The sequence below is a fragment of the Lathamus discolor genome, chromosome 3 (genome assembly GCF_037157495.1).
Source record: "Lathamus discolor isolate bLatDis1 chromosome 3, bLatDis1.hap1, whole genome shotgun sequence".
Classification (NCBI taxonomy): Eukaryota; Metazoa; Chordata; class Aves; order Psittaciformes; family Psittacidae; genus Lathamus; species Lathamus discolor.
Window position 1 is genome coordinate 46,068,930 of NC_088886.1, and position 20,612 is coordinate 46,089,541.

The 20,612-nt window shown below is 39.6% G+C and overlaps 1 protein-coding gene across 6 annotated transcripts in view; it reads left to right on the forward strand.

The window, feature by feature from the left end:
* The window catches only part of DOCK10 (dedicator of cytokinesis 10), a 162,490-nt gene that overhangs the window by 88,168 nt on the left and 53,710 nt on the right, over positions 1 to 20,612 (forward strand). For all 6 annotated transcript variants that reach the window (XM_065674998.1, XM_065674999.1, XM_065675000.1 and 3 more), the window contains exons 8-16: positions 2,427 to 2,610; positions 4,517 to 4,602; positions 6,744 to 6,827; positions 7,917 to 8,072; positions 9,594 to 9,815; positions 10,223 to 10,345; positions 10,955 to 11,037; positions 18,927 to 19,049; positions 20,325 to 20,404. In XM_065674998.1, the coding sequence (XP_065531070.1) occupies positions 2,427 to 2,610; positions 4,517 to 4,602; positions 6,744 to 6,827; positions 7,917 to 8,072; positions 9,594 to 9,815; positions 10,223 to 10,345; positions 10,955 to 11,037; positions 18,927 to 19,049; positions 20,325 to 20,404 (1,141 nt within the window). The remainder of the gene's footprint in view (positions 1 to 2,426; positions 2,611 to 4,516; positions 4,603 to 6,743; positions 6,828 to 7,916; positions 8,073 to 9,593; positions 9,816 to 10,222; positions 10,346 to 10,954; positions 11,038 to 18,926; positions 19,050 to 20,324; positions 20,405 to 20,612) is intronic.

Below are 20,612 nucleotides of genomic sequence, written 5' to 3' on the forward strand. Positions count from 1 at the left end.
AAAATCCTTCTCCTGAACTTTAGCATCTGCCTTCTAAATCTGCAGTGTTCCTGCAACTGTTTGTACTTTATGTTCTCCTCTCACCTACTACAACACTAGTTTTTGCGATTGTTCTTTGACTGACATTTAGAATGGGATGTACAAATTTATCAGCTGTCTTCACTAATAAGAAGTGAGAGTCATAGCCAAGGGGCTAAGAGGGCAAGGATTATCAGCTAGCTCTCACAGTCTGTGATGAAATTAGAATTACAGGTCTGAGAAAAACAAAGAAACTGTTGTACAGTTGCCATAAACAGGGATACCATAAAATGTGAAGAAAGAGTTGGGTAAAACAAGATTTAGAGGAAAACTGTGACGTAAAAGTTCTGATTTAATGAGTTTTAATGCCACCATAAATCATCTAACTCTCTATGAGTGACTTTGAGCTTCTGTTTGATACAAATAAACATCCTGGAGAAATCATCTCCAGATAAAATACAAAATACTTCCAAAACAATTCTGTTATTTTGGAAGAATGACCCTGCAGGCATTAGACTTAGCCTGATGTTTCTTTAATATAGTTTCTGTTTGAATCTTGCATTATTTCCTCCTGGAAGAAATTTTAAACTTGGAATTAAGTGGTGAAGATTACAGATCAACCTCAAGGTCCACATACCACAGGGAAGAACTTATAGAGAAGCAAACTGAGAAAGGGTACTTTTCTTTTTTCCTGTTTCCTGATCAGGGAGAAAATAGTTGGCTTTAGATTTGAAACAAAGACTTTGCTGTAGACCTCATCTGCTTGCCAGAAGTCTGAAGTGCAGATGGAAAAGTGGATATTGAACTTTTCCTGCCTTAATGTCCTTATGATTCAGCATGTGAGATGTATTGCTCTAATAGATTATGTCTAATAGTGTTACAGTACCTGATTCAAAGATCTTGGCCATGATTGTAAGGGGAAGTACATAATATGGATGAGAAATACGTTCATTTTAATGCTGTTCAGAACTGTATGAAGATAAATCAAAACATACAATTTTTCTTCATAGATTGTGCATAAATTGGTATAAAGAACCCACTTATACAAATAATCTATCTTTACAAGTTTTGAATGGTCACTGCCTAAGATTTATGGCTCAGTTTGGTTCAGTTTCTAGCTCATGGTCAAGCCCTAATGTTATATCAGTAAAAACAGGTTTCAGTGAAACGTTAGTCCTTGTTTTACCTTAATTTGAATGTATGCAGTGAATGGAGGGTTCGAGTGATTTAAAGATCAAGAAAAATATTGAGCACCTGAGAACCAGTTGCTACAAAACCCTATGCTGGATGAAATCTATATCCGTGAAAGAATTTTCACCTCAGTAAAGTACTTGAGAGGAAAGCTGTTTCCTACCAAGAGAATTTCCAGTAGCAAAACTAAAAAACAATGCACATGCATGCACATACACACACACATGATCCCAAGTCAGTTTAAAAAGCCAAGATTTGACTGATTCTGTTGACCCAAGAAGCTCCAGAAGAACTTTTTCAGTCATAACTGATTCCTGAGCTGGGTCGTGACATGTAATATAAGGACTGGAGCGAGTTATTAACAGCAGATTGGGAAGGGATCTTCTAAATCATCTGTGCTGCTGGAAAAAAATGTTAATGGAATTTTATTCTGAGTGCCTTGGGTTCTCTGTCTCCTCCTCTGCTAATCAGTATCAGATTCTGCCTCTGTTCCTCTTAAATAAAAATACCACTACCATCTCAGCATCTGGCTTAGAAGCTATTCTTAGTAACTTATTGATATAGGACTGTGCTGAGAAATAGTTACAGTATGTAGAACTACAGGCCTCCATTGTCGTATTATTTGAGACTGCTAATAAAGAAAACTAAAGTGGTGTCAAATGGCCAGTTATGGAGTAAATGAATTGTTTTTAATTTATCAGCATCACTGTAATGTTAGATGTGTCAACAAAGTGATGGCAATTTTCTGGAATGCTAAAAACAAAACAGTGGTGCCAGTGTCCATAGTCAGTGGTTGTAAAAGTCAGTGTTCTTTGAGATTTAAGCAAGGAGGAAAGAAAATTGATGCAACTGCCTTCATAAGACTGAGAGATAAAAGCCTCCCTAATTTGATAAATTTCAGGAATGAAGCACATTCTATTAGATCACATCACTTTGTTCAATTTTATTGAGCTGTTTCAGTAACTAAGCACCTGTTAATTCTTATGACAGAAATAGATAGATATTTGGCCATAGAAGATCTTAGATGCACAAAGATCAAACAATAAATTGACATAAATTTGTACTAATATTAGAGTGCCTGAATTTTCTTTAATAGTTTTGCTTGAATGTTGTGTTTAAGGAGTGATAATATACAAGTCTATCTTATGGATGTCTGTTTCAGTACTTCTTTATAATTAGTTCCAGTGTTTATTTTTCTTTTCCCTTTGTTCCAACAGAATAACAGGCTTAGGAAACATGCCTTTGAGTTGAAAATGAATGACCTCACATACTTTGTGCTGGCAGCTGAAAATGAGCAGGATATGGATGACTGGATTTTCACTCTCAACAAAATCCTGCAAATAAATCCAGAGGGAACAATTCAGGAGAGGAAAAGTGCAGATCTCACTGACCTGAAATTGGGTATGAGTGATTAGTTGCTTGTATTGTTAGGTTTCCTTTTTAATCAAATGCAAAGTGTTGAACACTTGGATATTACTATTGGATCATTTTAACTGCCTGAGTCTGTAATGGATTCTGCACCTATTGATTTCTGACGGAGCAGCACCAGTCTTTTGGCAATCCCTGAACAATGTCAGCTAACTCCCCACAGATCGTTTCAAAACGCTATAGGGGAGGTAAAGTTGCTTCCCGCAAAGTCAGCAGGAGAAACGTGGCTCTGCTTTGCATATGCAGCTCTTTTTAAATATAGTCCTCTCTGTCAATGATTTTACAGTACTTTGTGTTTTACTGTCTTGGGATTTTGAAGGTTTTAAAGAGTTTTGTGCTGGAGAGGGGTTTGATCAGTGCTTTTTCCAGCATTTTGTTGTCTTTAAAAATCTGGAGCTAATAATGTTAAAAAAAAAAAGTCCCAGCTGTGGTACATCGCTCTTTCTGTGGAAGCGTATTGACTTTTCATGTCTTGCTTTTGTGAGTTTGTGGATTAGTATGCTTTCACTATGGAAGAAAGACTTGGATGCTCAGTTATACTGTACTTTTCATGTGGCAGTACCTTCTGCCCAATAAATCCATGTTCAGTTTGGATGAACCCCAACTGAAATTCTAAGACTGAAAACGCTTGAAACCTTAATATGGATTTTAACTGCTTGTGCTCTGAGCTGGATCAAAGCTTTGAATCCACATGAATCTGAATCTTGGGGAAGTTCGGAGCTAATTGAAGGCTTTAGCCTGGTGTTTATAATAAATTCCAGTTTTGGAGGAACAGGATGCTCTTCATATAGCCAAAGACGTTTTTATAATTTGGAGGCACAAGAGACTTGCACTTCAGAATTGGAGAAGTACTTCTGAAAATCCCACCCATAAGGTTTATTAATGAAACAGGAAGAAATATGTGTATAAAAGGTCAAAGACATAAGGCTAACAAAACCCAGAAATCTCTACTGGTAAAAAAAACCTGATAATGAGCAACAGGAATGTGCTATGGAGTTAACTTGTCAAAAGGCATGATGCTTTCTTGGCAGAAGAGCCTTAAGTGGCTCTAATGACTTATTTCACATTGGGCTGAATTACCTAGTGAAAGCAGAATGGTCCCTGATGAGCTAAGTAAAGCAAAGATGTTGCTCTGTAGTTCTGTTCTTTGGATCCATAGATATGCAGCTCATGGAGTCTTAACTGCACCCCTCCCCTTCCCAAAGAGCAGGTGAGGTGGTCCATGCCTCACTGAAGACTCCCTTTACTGAGAGTCCAAAGTCTTTCAGTTGAGATAAACCTTTGGTGTTGCCTCAGAAGGGACCAGTAACAAGGAAGCAAAGGAAGGTGTCTGCGTTGTGGGCATGAATATTTGTCGTGGATGAATGTGTCAGATGTTTCACTGAGGAGTCAGGCTTCTTGTTATGTATTGATTGAGTTACAAAGGGGGTCTTTTTACAAGGGCAATGGTTTTAAACTGAAAAAGAGGGGAAATTGAGATTAGACGTTAGGAAGAAATTTTTTACTATGAGGGTGGTGAAGCACTGGAACAGGTTTCCCAGAGAAGCTGTGGCTGACCCATCCCTGGAAGTGTTCAAGGCCAGGCTGGATGGGGCTTGGAGCAACCTGGTCTAGTCACTGCCCACGGCAGGGGGGTTTCAACTAGATGATCTTTAAGGCCCCTTCCAACCCAAACTATTCTATGATTCTATGATACAGTAAGCACCAGTGGGAGGTGAGGTTGAGGAGGACAGAGGTTCACATTAGTTATCTTTTCCTCTTGTTTAGCCCAGTGATATTAAAGGGAATAAAAATAATAGCATTTGGGTATTTTTAACCCAATGTTAATAGCCAGTATAATAAAAACAATGTTTTTTTTTTCTTTTTTCTTTTTTTCAAGACCCTGCAGAAGTTTTGGTGAATTGTGATTGCTCTCAAGAAGAGGCTGATTCTTCAGAAAACACCTTGCACCCAGACTTCGCAAAAGTAATGGCAATTGTATTTATCTTTGCAAGTTTAATGGGTAGTGCTAACTAGGTGAAAAATGACTGCCAATAGATGATCATTTATACCGTGCAAGTTTTCAATATATAGCACAGCCTGTTGTGATTGTTAGAAACATGACAGATGACAGGAATAATTCTCTTCCTGAACAGAAGACAGGCTTTGTTTAAATGAGAAAGCTCCACTGAACGTAAAGAAAGTAGGTGTTCCCTAGAGTGGTTTGATTTGGATGTGTGAAGTCAGTAAGAATCTGATCCTTTCAGTTAGCTATGAAATATTTACTCCTTTTAACTGCATTTCAGAAGAGTTTTTCCCTTGGAGAGCCAAGATTTCCTGTGTGACTTGCAAGGAAACAAGCTGTGAACTCATCACCTTAGGTAGTTTCAGTGAAAGATATACGTAGTATCAGGGGAGGCATTTCATCTGCTGGATCGCAGAAACTGCTTCATGTGAATGAGATAATTGTAGACAGTGATAAGAAGCTTTTTGATGGAAAACTAGATTGGAAGTGTTTCACTGCTTTTTCTTAAATGATTATATGATCTGGTTTTGCAATCTTCTGTCAGTGAGCTGCTATAGATACTATCTACACAGCCAAATGCTAGTTGAGGGTGTTACTCCCACAGATTCGAACTGAAAGCTGTATATTAAAACGAGGACACACTTGTGTCTGTATTTTAATGTAGGTTGTAGTCATACGTATGAAGTGGTCACCTAGAATTAAAAAAAAAAAATTTAAACACCACAAAATAAAAACTGACCAACCAGATAAAACGTAACTGAGCTATTAAGGACAAGAGCAGTATCTGATCATCTCATCTGTGAATAGATACTTTCTAATGCATAATGCAGATATCTCAAATGTATCTTAAAGATTGCCCAAAGACGACTGGTGGCCTGCAAGGCTAATGCAGACAGTCTGCATATTCTGTGATGCTTGTGTTGCCCTTTATAGTGTTAATTCGTAGTGTGTCACTTCTCCATCCCCATTGCTGTCTAGGCCTGACTGCAGTGATCTCTAGTCCGTGTCAGGTAAATCTTCTGATCCCATCTCAAACTAAACCAGTAGACCAGGGACACATCAAGACCTGTTTCTGCATGGGTATGTTAGGAAGTGAACACAGAGCTCTTGATCTTGCTTGTTATTTAATGTGTGTCAGCAATGTCATGCTACTGTGAAAAATACAAAATGTTGAATGGGACCTGAACAAGAGCATGTCCTGTACCATGTCAGCTAAGGTTTGCGCTCAGTCTTGGGCAACCAGGAAAGTTGTGGACTCCATTAATAGTGCAGAGATTAAAAAATAAAGGAGCATTGGGAAAAGCAATGTGCAAAGAAAGACTGAAGGAACTGAGCATGTTTAGAGTGAGGAAAAATGTTTCAAAAGTATCATTCCCCTGTCAGGGGAAGGGAATGCGTAAGACATACTTTACCTGTTGGGTAAATGGGCTGGAATAGCAGGGGAAAAATTACCAAAGTTAGACATAAGGATAAACTTTTAAAAAGCAGGGTAGGAAAGCACCAGGTGGATTCAGCAGGTTGTTGAGTTACTTTTATCAGAGAACTTATTATTAACGTAGGCATGTGTCTGTCAGAAATAAGACGGGTGTGACTGATCCTGCCTTGTGACAGAAGGATGAATGTGGAGAGGACTCCCAGCCTTACTTTTGGGTAACATACTTCAAACTGTGTGACTGCCCACCTTGTAAGGCTGAACTGTACTTTCCTGCCCCACTTTCTGCTCTAACTCTCCTCAGGTGTTTTTCTGTGGGGATAGTTTGGTTTGCTTTGGTTTTACCTCAACTTGGGAATCCCGAAATTTGTTTTAGCGCAGTGATCTACAGTTCTGACATATTATGCAATGGTAACATTGTCTTTAGTAACGTATATGAATTTTAATTACTTGATCTATTTTGGGGTTCCTTAGAAGTGTATCATGGCCTGAAAATCCTTGCTTCACAAGTATATAACGCTCAGAGTGCTTGAAGGTGCTTTGGGATAACTACTGCAGAAACTGGAAGTGTTGTTTGAAGTGAAACATTGATCATTCATTTAGAAGTCTTAACAATTCCATGGATTTCTGTTCTTATGCAGAAAACTAATTTATTATCTGTCACCACAGTACATCACAGAAACAGAAGAAATGGTGAAAGCTTCTCGAAATACAGAGCGGCTAAATCTTTTCTCTTTGGATCCTGATATAGCAGTAAGTGACGTATATTCATTTTTCCCCCAGGTTCTTTGAAGTTTTAAAATACAAGTGAGTTAGCTAAGCCACCAGAGTGGGTTGGAGTCCAGCAAGCAATTGGGTATACCTGAGAGTTCAACTTTGAAGGGTGAGGGGAGCTATCTCTAGTCTATAGAGATTTTGGTGTAGACTCTAGCGATATCTGGTCATAGAATGGTTGAGGATGGAAGTGACTTCTGGAGGTCGTCAAGTCCAGGATAGCTAAGCTTTGAATCATCAAAGCAAACTGAAGATATTACAGCAGCAGAATCTTCTCTTGGACTGGGCATGTTATCAGAACAGTGGTTTTATTGTTATTCGTTACACTGAATTTGACTATAGAAATCCGAATGGATATAAAAAGCAGTGGGAAATTACAGTTGGACGTAGAAAAGGTTGTCTATGTGAAAAGACGTTTAGCTGGAAATGTAGGAAGTGCAGGTTGCTTTTCTTTTTATCTTCAGCTTTCTTATCATTCAGTGTCAGAGTTCATACTTGAAAGAATGTTATTACTTGCACAGAAGGTACCTTTGTTGGTGATTTAACTGGAAACTTTAGTTAAAAAGACAACGTGAGAAAAATCGGGATCAGTATATATTCAAACTTGAAGCTTTTGTCAATCAACTGCAACACCGTTATTAAAAATAGTAAGTGAATTGAAATTGTGGTGTGGTGTATAAGTAAGGGAAAAGTTCTGAAGCCTAATCCTAAAATGTGGTGTTATAGTCTGAAAATATGAGGCTGTTTAATCTGTTTGAGGAAATTAAGATGAAAATTTTCAGAAGTGGTAAGCAAACAAGAAACGGTTAGAACCAAAATTATAGGAAACATAACTTGGATTCATCATTCTGCCTCTTACATTATGTATGTCCTCAGGTAATATTTTTGCTTTGCTTCTTAATCTGTAAATTAGGAGTAACACTGATTTAGCAAGGTAATGTGAACATATCAGTAGTGACTCTTTGAGTTTTCTGGGTGCTTCAGTGACTGCCAGGACCTCTAAAAAGCTTACTTAGTTTTGGCATGCCGTACTTTTCCTATATATAACATATTGTCAATTTATTTCAGTCATTGAATCCTCAGAAAAAGGAGTTTCCAGGGACAAACTCAGTGATAAGGCCATTTGAAGAAAAGCCTGCAAAGAGGATCCTGATCACTTGCAAATCTCTCAGTTTGAATCTCCAGGCCTGTGTTACTGAAAACGAAAATGATCCTTTGACCAATGTAAGTTTTAGTTATCTCCCTGTGAGTTTTCTTTCTTTTCTTTTCTTTTTTTCCTTTTATTCTATCTTTCTGTACACTTGTTTCTTTGTAAAGAGACGGTAAAGTTAAGATGTATCATGCACACATACTGCATTTACTACTCCTCCTCTTCTGCCCATCCCTTAGAACCAAATAATGAAACTGATGAATTTTTCAGTAAACATCTTGAAGCTGATTTAGGTTATCAAATTTTAGCTGCAGTTCAATGTGGAATTTAAAACATTAAAATCCTTGATGTTTCTTAACAATAGCTTAAACTGTCAAGACCTACGCAGGGAGACAACCGAATATCAGTTGCTGCTGAATTGTTTGTTTCGTTTTTCACAGAGAGGCCAGGAACCAAGCAGATTAAATTACAGAAGAGAAGGCAAAATAGAAAGGACTGGCTGCTTCACCTGGTGGAAAAAAACCAGCTAAAAACAGGGCAAACCAGAAAATTTTACTTATTCTTACTTTAAGAAAAAAGGGCAGGGAAAGCAAGATGTAGGTGTCAGTCTATAGCTTTTAGCTAGCTCTCCTCTGAAGCAGGAAAGTTTTGAGAAATCAGTGTCCTGGCAACTCAACTTTCATACATTACATAGGAGGCATTGATTTTTTTTTTTTTCTAATTTTTTTGTTTTTTTCATTTGAAGATGACCTCTGCAGTGAGTGCACATTCAGCATGATGTAATCAATACTTTTTTGGCAGGCTGGAATAACTGTTTAAATGAAGACATGATAACTGTACAAAGGGCATGCAATAGTTCACTACAGAGGCTGGAAAAGCACAGAATATTGTACCTGCTGTGCATTGTTCTTTATCTCCAAAGGTTTAAGATTCTGATTTATGGACAGCTCAGAAGGTGTTATTCTGAGACTGATTTATTTCATCACAACTGTGGAGGCTCTTTGGAGGCTACTTACAGTCATAGGATTTAATTCCCTGGTAATATGCAATAGAATAAGTGAGTACTGTCAGAGCGGTTTGAATGCTCTTGGTTTCCTAGCAAAATGGAACATGTGTTTCCCACAGAATAATACACCCACTCATTTGTGTTTGTACCAGTAAACATTTTTCATCTACTCGCATTTTGTCATCTTAGCGCTGCATTTCTAACGATCCCAGGAAAGCCCATCCTCATTCTTCTTTCTTTTATAATGGCTTTGAACTGACATTCTAAAAATCCTGTAAAATGTTTCTTTGTGGCTTTATTCAATTTACACTGATAGTGATCTGTGACAAATACATTTGCTTTCTATTCTGCAAGTTTCTAAGTTAGCTGTCAATTACTGTTCCGTTATCAAACTACCTATAAAAGCCCCTAAAATCACGTGGTTGGAAACTAGCTTTTGCAGGGATGCGTGTTTTTAATGTATCTCATAATTTGTAAGCAATATTTGTTTGCTTTATGTTTTTTTTTCTAGTTGCAGAAACCTATTAAAAGATAATCTACCGCCTTGCTCTCAGTTATCGCTATTTTATGTTACTGGTGTTTTCTTCAGGTAGAGCCATTCTTTGTGAGCGTGGCGCTGTATGATGTCAGGGATGGCAAGAAGATCTCTGCTGATTTTCATGTGGATTTGAACCACACACTCGTTAGACAGATGATTTCAGGTTCCTCGTTTCCATTAGAAAATGGCACTGTTGAGAATATAGACTCAAATGAAATGGAAGAACCACAGGTGAAGGGGTTTCCAGAAGAATGGCTGAAATACCCAAAACAGGTATTCTATATGTGACCTGCATGACTTAGTGACTTGTGTGACCTAGTTTAGTTCAGTAGTATTCATTTTCATCAGAGAATTTATCTGTACTACCAGTGTTTCTTGCATTCAAGAATACTCTTTTTCCAAGAGGAATAGTTAGGTTAGGTGATGCTAACATGGTCATACAACTTCTTGACTTGAGTCAGTCTGTTTTCAAGGTGCTGCGTACGCACAGGCTTACCTCAGCAGTAGAACAAAGATTTTATTTCCCATCTGGCTGTATTGAATATGTAGAGTGATACTAATCCTCAGTAATCCTTTCTGAATCTGGTTTATTGCTGTTCCCATCAACTGAGAGCACTGGCAGTATTTAATTTCTCTGGTATTGCTATTTACTTTGTAACTGTTCTTTCTTTTCTCCACAGGCTCTTTTCTCCATAAGTAATCCTCATTCTGAGATAGTATTAGTGGCAAAAATAGAAAAGGTGCTTACAGGAAACATTGCCAGCAGTGCTGAACCTTACATTAAAAATCCCGATTCGTTTAAGGTAATGTAACAGGAATATCAGTTCCTTCTTTGTCAGCCTCAGCCTGTTGGAAGCTGAAGACATTGCAAATTGGGCTTACAAAACTCACCAGTGTGTGGTTGCTGAACAGGACAAGTTCACAGGAGATCCACGCTTAAGAAAACAAATGCCCATGCTCCATTGATGGAATTAATGAAGTATCATTTTGTCTGCAACATACAAATCCAGTTGTGGTCGTTCTTATGGTAGTTATGTCTTAGCAGAATGAAGTTCTCTTTCAGCAGTAGTTTTGAAATCATGGGTTAGTGCACTTTGTATATGAGCAAAGTTGGGGTGAGCATCTCTTTCTCCCTAAAAGCAGGCAGTGCATTCTGCATTGGGTGTATTAGAGAAAACTGCAGTAATAACTGGCTGAAGGGATGGTGAGGGGGTTTAATTTGTCAGCATCATCATATTCATCTGTGATGTCTTTGCTGTATTCCCAGAACCTTTTATAAAGGGCAGTATCAGGCTAAATTATTTTAGGGACACTATACCCTCTTCAACAGAGGAGTGCTTGGATGTACTACGTGCTGCATTTCAGATATTATAATTATATTGATGGAATAATTAATATTTTCTTTTTTGTAGTGTGCACAGAAAGTGTTAAAATCCAATAAACAGTTCTGCAGCAAGCTGGGGAAATACCGTATGCCATTTGCTTGGTCAGTGAGGTAGGTATTAATTCTTGTTATAATTTTATAAGCATTTAACAGCTTATTCTGCTCTTGAACTTGAATTCTCTTATTCTTTCCCACTTTTTCTGCCTGAAGCTAAGCAAAGCTTTCTGCATGGTCCAGGACCCCAGAGGATCCTGCAGCTTTGTTATTGCACTGCCTGATTATTCACATACCTGAATGTTGGTCACTATCTCATTAAATGTTAATGTGGTGGAATCTTTTTTTTAGGTATGTAGTGGAGTAGCAAAGGTGGCTGACAGAATATCCATTTATTGTGAGCCCCACCAGTGATTTGGTGCGAAAAATTACCAAAGAGATTTCAAAGCTACAGTTTGCACAAGGATTTCCTACAGAGATAATTGCAGTCTGAAATAGAGTTGCAGTGGCCACATAAAATACAGGTCCACAAGTTTGAAGCCCTGTTCTTGTAATGATGCCTGTCAGGTTTTAGGAAAAATCTACCCAAGGATTTGGAGGTTATGGTGCCCCTAAAACAGTGCCTTGGAGGTGATATTAAGGGATTACGCTTCAGGTACTCTTGCATATTTAGTGGTCAGTAGGCAACAGAGAGCTGTTATTTTCTTGTTTGGCAAGTCAGTTGGGTTTCATTGCAGGTCCGTGCAGTGGTAATAATGGATTCTTGTTGTTTCTCTCCTCCTGGATAATTTCTTGCTAGTCTCACCCTCAAGATTGAGGCACCTCTGTGCCTCTTGATCCCTGTCTACCAAATTAACTCACAAAACCAGATATGACTTAATTCTTTTGTTCTCCTTTCAAGTTTCTATGTAATTCCTTTCTCTGTCTTCTCAATTTTTTTCTTCTCAGTCTTCTGTAATTTCCTCAGCTTACTGCTGCCCTGGAATGAGAGAGCTCCCTGAATGAGTCCCTCCTGTGTGTCCCTGTGACAGCTGTCCCTTCTTTCTGCCATGCATAGAGCAGGGAATATAAAATTTTTTATTCCCTATGAAAAGGAAAACTAGATTACTGAGTTAAAACATCCCTTTTTCTCTTTGGCTTCTGTTCTGACCATGGCAGGCTAGGTGGAGAGCTGCCTTGAAGCTGTAGGGAGTAAGGAGGAGAGGAGCAAGTGCTAGGTGCGAAAGTCACGTAGCATTGCCCATAACTGTGAGGAATAGCTGTGGGGCTATGTGCTTCTGGTGTGGAGGTACAGAGCACCCGAGTGTACAGTTTCCCCTGTTGCATGTAGAGGAAAGCTTATGATTTTAGAATATGATGCTTAAATGGCAAAGGAGAAAACACAGTGCAAGGTACAGCCATTTGAAGAGTTCATTTATTTATTGACGTACATTTTTGTCAATATCGAGGAGGAATAGGAGCAGTACGTGTGTGTTCCAGAGAAAGGCAGGTAATGTGTTCTGATCTGCCATTGCAAGCTTAGGGATACTCATTAATATTTACTACTTCAGGTAGCCAAAGGACCATTCATCAAAATTATATTGATGTGTGTCTCTTGGGTTGACTACTTTTAGTGTGTAATGGACCATACAATGGCAAGAGGTGCAGGCTTGGCTTTAGACTGACTTGAGGATTTTTGCTAACTCCATCCTGCCTGTGGTCTCTGGTGGTGCCATCAATGATGTTTCTTGCAACTCAGTCATTTCTGTAGCTACCTTGAGGTGGCTTGATGATTTTACTAGTTCAGGATCTGACTAGTCACTTATGCACGTGGAGAATGCTAAAACATCCTTCTGCATCTTCAGCAAATCTTAGAGTGTTCCTTGCAAGGAAAAAGTACAAAAAGGTGGTGTTCTTATTTTGAAGGAAGTGCATTTCCCTTTCCTAGGATTCCCCAGGTGGCAACCCCCAGTTGCTTCTCAGTGAGAGGCAGTAGGCAGAGTCAGGGTTCAGGCTGTGCCATATCATACCGGTATGTGGATGCTGTGTATGTACTGCAGCTGTACTGCTCAAGCTCATTCCATAGTACTGTGTCTCGGCCCAGAACTGTACCTGCGCTTGCTCTGCCTAAGGCAAGTCTAAGAGACATGAAGAAAGTTTTACTTCTGTGTCTGGAAGGAGGATAGCATCCTAAATGCCTGTCAGGCTAGGGTGGACTGAGAAAATGGTGCTTTTCATAAGATTCTCCTCTCCTTTCAGCTCTGTGTTACTTCAGATATTTTTAGCATTAAAATACCAGTTGGCAATTCCTTGGTCATCTTAGATCATAGCATCATAGAATACTTTGGGTTGGAAGAGACCTTCAAAGGCCACCTAGTCCAACTTCCCTGCAATGAGCAGCAGCTTCCAATCACCACAGCCATGTGAGCAGAAGTGTTTTCTATAGGTGGATTGTTTTACTTAACTACTACTCATCTAAGTGAAACAAAGCAGTTGCTGCTGCTGCATCCAACAGTAAGTGTTGGATAGATGAACAGATATATTTTCTTTTTGGAATTCCATGCAGACAGTTAATTGGCACAGGCTGGAATGTGGCAAAGGACATAAAGCAGGATGAGAGTAGCAGAGTTCCATCTGAGAGGAGCTTGTTTGTGCGATACTCAGTACAGGGGGTCTGGGAATCACTGGGAGTCAGAGCCTTCTCCAGTCTGTTTCCTTGAGGCTTTTTGTGAATGAAAACTCTTGGCTCTAATCCCACACTTTTCAGTTAGAGAGATGGCAATGATTTGTTTCACTGGGTATTCTCTAAGAAATTACAGGCTTCTTTTTCTGTGTGCAGTTCACAGTCTTAGAAAAGAAGATCAAAAATGCTTTACTTACTGTATATACTCTTATTTTTTCTTTCCCTATGACAGGATCAAATCATTCCTAAATATATTTATCTAGACAATGCTTCTGGCTGTGATCTCTCAAATATAAATGGGAATATATGCTTGTGGTGTTGGCAGATGCACAGGAAGTTTCAACACTTTGCAGATTTACATGTTCACATTACACAGATAGCCTGCACATGGGCAGAGGACATAGCTGGGGTTTGTGGACATCCCTCAGTTCCAGCAGGCAGTATTTTTGAATGGCTTCCTTAATTCAGTGCTTCAGTGCCTATACTATTATAAAGCTTTCCTCCCATTTGTAGAACTAAGTACAGAAAATACACTTGGGTGTGTTTTTCAGCTCTTAAACTTTTTCAGTGTAAAAAGTTGTTCATCACATTACGAGGTAACAGTTTAAAAATCATTTACTAAATACACTGCGTGTATGAACTTGTTGGTACCAGTGATGTTGCACAAGAACTTTATTTAGTTCATTGGGTCAAATTCTGCACTCATTTACACCTGTTTGTGTGTTAACATTACTCAGGACTCTCTTTGGTACGAGCAAAGTATAATTTAGCCCTATAAAATCTATTTCTATTTTCACAGCTTGAAAATAGAAGTTTCCACAGGAGGCTATCGCACTACAGGGGAAAAAATGGTTTGGCTATGATGAATAGCTAAACCCTGGTTTTGGAAATGTGTTTTCCAGTTATTTCATTCTGGCATTAACCACACTCCTGTTCTGTGTGGAAAATTTCCCCTCTTAAAGCAGTTGCAGATGGCCACGGTGCAATTTTCTTATGTACACATTCAGTGAGCCAAAATCTTGACAGCTAAGTATTGTACATGTGACTGAAACTCTGAATTACCTTATGTGGCATCCAGTTTGCTAGCATCATTCAATAGCATGACTCAGGGTTCCTCCCTGATTCCCTGCTGGCGTTGGTGGGATCTGGTGTCTGTGTGCTCTCACAGGTATAATTACAACGTGTTAGAATTACAGTGTGTCAAATTCATCTTCCATTCTCATATTCCTGCCAGAATTGCCAAAGTTTGCAAATACGTGCCTGAGCTACATATTGTATATGTGGGGAAACTTCACTCACAGATTAGTTTTCACACTTTGCTGTTCCTTCAAGCCTTCACCACTCTCATAAGCTTCACGTTTTGCAGCCTAATATTTTAATCCTTCAGCAGCTTATGCAGCTTCTGGTTCAGTTTTCAGCTGGTATAGGTTGATGTAGCTGAAGGTAACAAGGCTGCACTGATTTACAGTAGCTGCAGATATCACACTGAATCTCTAACCCTGGAGGTGAGCTATTTTTTGACAAATTGTAAGCCACTACTTAAAAAGTGGCTTTTTCAATGTTAAATTATGAACATTGTGTAGGTTTCCCATGCTTACAGTTCTTTTTAGGATTGTAGTCTATCAGCTAGCAATGTCAGAACAGTAGAATCACAGAAACACTTTATATACTGAGGTGATGTTTCAATTTCTGTAGTGAAATCTGTTGTTTTCCCCTCAATTTGTACCTTTAGAATCATTTCAGGATTTTAATTCTGTGAAATTTTTCTTATTAAAATCTCTCTGGTTGATACGCTGGAGGGAAGGGATGCCATCCAGAGGGACCTTGACACGCTTGTAAGGTGGGCTGATGCCAACCTTATGAAGTTCAACCACGACAAGTGCAAGGTCCTACACCTGGATTGGAGCAATCCCAGGCACAGCTACAGACTGGGCAAAGAAGAGATTCAGAGCGGCCCTGCAGAGAAGGACTTGGGGGTGCTGGTTGATGAGAAAATGAACATGAGCTGGCTTCAATGTGCGCTCACAGCCCAGAAAGCCAACCATATCCTGGGCTGCATCAAAAGGAGTGTGACCAACAGGTCAAAGGAGGTGATCCTGCCCCTCTACTCTGCTCTTGTGAGACCTCACCTGGAGTATTGTGTGCAGTTCTGGTGTCCTCAACATAAAAAGGACATGGAACTGTTGGAACAAGTCCAGAGGAGGGCCACGAGGATGATCAGGGGACTGGAGCACCTCCCATATGAAGACAGGCTGAGGAAGTTGGGGCTGTTCAACCTGGAGAAGAGAAGGCTGCGTGGAGACCTCATAGCAGCCTTCCAGTATCTGAAGGGGGCCTATAGGGATGCTGGGGAGGGACTCTTTGTCAGGGACTGTAGTGACAGGACAAGGGGTAACAAGTTAAAACTTAAACAGGGGAAGTTTAGATTGGATATAAGGAGGAAATTCTTTCCTGTTAGGGTTGTGAGGCACTGGAATGGGTTGCCCAGGGAGGTTGTGAGTGCTCCACCCCTGGCGGTGTTCAAGGCCAGGTTGGATGAAGCCTTGTGTGGGATGGTTTAGTGTGAGGTGTCCCTGTCCATGGCAGGGGGGTTGGAACTAGGTGATCTTGAGGTCCTTTCCAACCCTAACTATTCTATGATTCTATAAGTAACTGGTAGTAAAGAATCACTAATATATTAGACAAATATTGGACTCTTGGACTGTAGAAGTGGTTTATTATGTTTCCTTTACTTTGATGTGACAGTTGTCATTCTCAAATATCTTCTTTATGCTCACTGTGACACTGAGCACTCCTGCTCCACCTGCACCCAACACCCTGAAAGGAACTAGCAAAACATGGGATTGTGGTTACTTAACTGCAGATGCAGAACACACAATATTTGGTGCTCTGGCAATTCTTCAGCTTTAATGAGCCAGGGGAATGGAGACACCAGTACAGTGTGACCAGCAGAAAGCCATGTAACTCTTCCGTGAGTGCATAAAACATGCCTCTTCTTAAGAAGGGTTATCTTGTTTTCAGTGGACATCTAAATTGCTCTTGTAGTGGCAAGAACTTTACATGAGTGGAGTATTGTGTGTAAGTTGGAGGGATAAAAATAGTTACATGGTTTGCATTGTGGTACCTGGTTTCATGCTTTTAATTTTGTCTTGGGTGTATGCTGCTGAACTTAACAAGGAGAAGTTCTAGAGGTAGGGCATATGATACCCAGGGAACACTGATGCTGGGGAGGAGTGGTTGTGGGTAGGAGGACTCTGTAAAGACCTTCTGACTTCAAAACAGTGGCTGGAGGGGAAAAGGTGACAGTGCCATATCCCAGAGCCTCCCAGGAGGCAGTGCTCAGCACCACTGACCCAGAATGAGCTACTTCCAGCACAGACCTGGTTCTTTTTCCTTTTATACCATGAACATCCCCAATCCTGCCTTGATAAGTGCCCCTACACTCTGCTGTGCTGAGCAGTCGTTTGCTTAGTGTCAGATCCTGCACTGGAATTAGTTAATAAGCTCCAGGAGAGCCTGAGTTTGCTCAGCATCACACTGCAGAGACCAGTAGCACAGCATAAACCACTCACTGAGTGCTTTAGTCATCTCTGTTAGTCTGGAAAAGGAAGCAGTGCTGAGGGCAAGAAATGTCTTAGTGTCACCAATACTGTAACTGTAATAATTATTAAATCTTGTTGTTTCTTCTGTTTTTTTCTTTTTTTTTTTTTTCCCCCTTCTTTTTTTTTCCTGACAGCTGTTTAATAGGATTTGTAAAGTGGTGGCTGCCAGAAATTAAGCCTGGTTTCTCCCTAATAACTTCAGACTTTTGACATGCCATGTTGGTGTGGGCCTTATTCTTGCTAACTGCTGGAGGCAAAAATCTGATAGAAGAGAGTTGATTGTTCTCTACAGTTGCAAAGAAATGAAATAGTGGGGCTTCACTCAGTTAATTAAGTTAAGACACGGTGTATTTATACTTATCCTCGGGATCCTCTTCCAAAGGTTTAGTCCATTATCTTGCATCTGGCAGCAATCTGTGCTGGCATCAATTCTTCTTCTCACTGGCAGTGGAACAGAGAAGTAAATTAAGGAAGCAAGATTGGCCAAATTATTCACAGAACAGCACTTAGTGTCAAGAACATTTTACTTTTGTTAAGCAATGTTTTTGCATGCTACACTTGAACCCAAGGTTCATTCATTTGGATAGCTGTTACATTATCCAGTCCAGCCAGCATGTGTGACCCTTGGGGATATACAAAGGGCCCTGGAATGTCTTAATTAAATCCTGCAAGTGTCAATGAGCAGGAATGGAAATATCTGGGAATGTCTTCCTGTGTGCACAACAGCTGAAACTCATTGTTCCCAGTTACAGAGAGATATCCTTTTTTTTTCCATTTCATTTGGCACTTTGTAGCTAGTGCACGAAAAATTTAGTGAGTGCTCTACAAACTTGTTTTGTGTAGGAAAGGTAATCCCAGTGAGTTGGAAAGCTAATCCCAGTGAGCTGGTGTCATGCTCCTGGAGACCAGATTTAATGCATAGAAAGATTCAGTAGAGGTCTCTAACCTGGTTCTATAAAAGCATATATTTCTTTACATGGTGAGATGTAGTGATTGGGATTTGAAACCTTGCTCTGTTTTCCGTTACTTAAAATTATCATGGTTTTCATTGGATAATAACTTCTTGGACAAAATAACTTACTGCTGTAATGAATTCTTCAAAATGTTTCCATGAAATAAGAAGTCAATCTCTTTGTTGAAGTGGGAGGTGATGTCCTTGATGTGTGAGCAAGATGGTGAAGTCCCATCAGGCTCAGGGTTAGCGGCTGTCAGCTGGGGATGGTCTCTCTGGGGCTCTCTGAAGAGCTTGCTGAAAGGCTGGAGAAGGCAGCCTTGCAGCCAGGGTGATGGAGCAGCAGGTAGGAGCAGAGGGTGGGCTCTGGTGAGGTACTGTACACTTCCAGCTTTCTCAAGTGAGACTTAGCCGCAGAAGAAGGGGGGGAAAAATGGTGGATGCTGAACTGGATGGTGATTAATGTTCTGGCATTAAACCCCAGCAACTCCACACTGTGAGCAGTCACTGCATGTGAAGTCTGTGGGGACTGAGTGCATCACATAAGATTAAACAAGATCTTAAGTGTCTGCAGGACTGGGACAGGACATGCAAGTAAACTGAACTAGCCTATGCTCCTGCAAGTGTACAGCTTGGAGGAGCTTCCTTGTGTGAAGCTCTGCAGGAAGCCCTTGAATTTGTGTAAGAATTAATATCATAAGCTTGTTAAAAGATTACATGACAATTTCAAATGTTCAGATATACATATTGGGTGAATGTTTATAGACATGTCATTCTTCTTTCTTTATAGACCAGTGTTTAAAGATAATCAGGGAAATGTTGACAGAGACTCCCGATTCTCACCTTTATTCAGGCAAGAAAGTAATAAGATTTCCATGGAAGACTTGATTAAACTAATAGCAGAGTACAGAAGGTAAGGAGCAGTTTTTAATTTGGTTTGACAAGTAAAAGCTTTATAAAGCTGTGCAGAGTCATTCTCACATATGTTTTTTTATTCATTTAGCGCTGTGTGCTGAACTGGCCGTATTAAATTAGCGTTTTTCACATTAGCCTAATACCTGCCCAAAAGTGCTTTAGGTTGGACTTTCCAGGAAAACTAAAATGTCATTTGGCATGTTCATAAATGTTGTTATAACCTAAAGGTAGTGATTTCTTAAATTAGCTTCCATCAGGGGAGATGCAGGTGAAGTAGCCAACCAAGAGAACATTATCTTGGGAAAAGAAGGAGGGGGGAGGTGGAGAGAGAAAAATTAAACTACATTCTTTAATGGTTTCCCCACTCCTTGCTTTTGTTTGTTTGAGTCTCCATGACAATCTGCAGAGTGGACATTGGAAGGGAAAAACTTCTCCAAATGCTTGATAGCGTGTAAATTAGTGAATAGCAGTTGGCTGGATAGTTTTTCGCAAAGGTGTAAATCAGGTTAATTTTAAAGCAGAGTCTTTCTTATACTGGATAAGTGACATGAGAACTGAACCGTAAGTTTTTTACTGTCTCTTCTACGCTAAATATGCCTAGAAATGAATAAGTCTAAATAATTTCTGTTCCATTTATATAAAATCAACTCATAGAAAAGATTGAAAGTCGACTACAGGGATTGGATCAGGCCCTTCATCTCCTCTGTCATCTTACTGTTTGTTGCTTGTCAAGAAATGTTACTGAAATTCTACTGCTTTTACTAGAGTCACCACTTCTGGGTTTGTCTGTCTAAAGCATCTTCTAGGCAACACCATCACAGTTTTGGCACTTCTCAAATTGCTTTGGCACAAGGAATATGTCTTGGTCCCTTTTCGGCGCAGCAGTTGCAGAAGCCATGGTGCTGTGTACTCCTCTCATCTCAGTGGTCATTGAATTCCTTTTAGAGAACATTTGATTCAGATTTTAGAAAGAAAAAGTGAATAGGTTAATTCTGATAAGGTTTGGTTCATCAGTTTCTTCCTCTTCTACAAAATATGCTGTAATACTGCTGCATAAAGAAGGCAGGGATGAGGCCAAGAAAGGAAGAACAAAACAAACCATGTTTCTTTCCTGCTGTTGCATTTGATTTGGGTATAATAGCCAATAGGTGTATGCTAAATGTGTTAAATATATATTTGTCTTAAATCAGGGTCTGGTTTTTATTTTAAATTAATCCCTATGATGGATTTTTTGTTCTAACTTTCTGAAATATTTTCATTCCTGTCATTGCAGAGCAGAGAAGATTAGCAAAATACAGACTATACCTGGCTGTTTGGAGATTGCAGTTGATTGTGTTCCTTTGGAACATCCAAGTATGATTGCACTTTGGTTATTATCATTAAATAAGACATTGTCATAGGCTTTGCAACCATAACTACTGACTTGAGACAATTTTGGTAGAAGTGCCCATTGTGTAGACAAATGTTTGATTTGTTTTGATTTAATTACACCATTCTTTGTTTCAGCCTCTACCTGTCCAGATATCCCCCAGCAATACAGAATGGTGGATCTACATGTGGT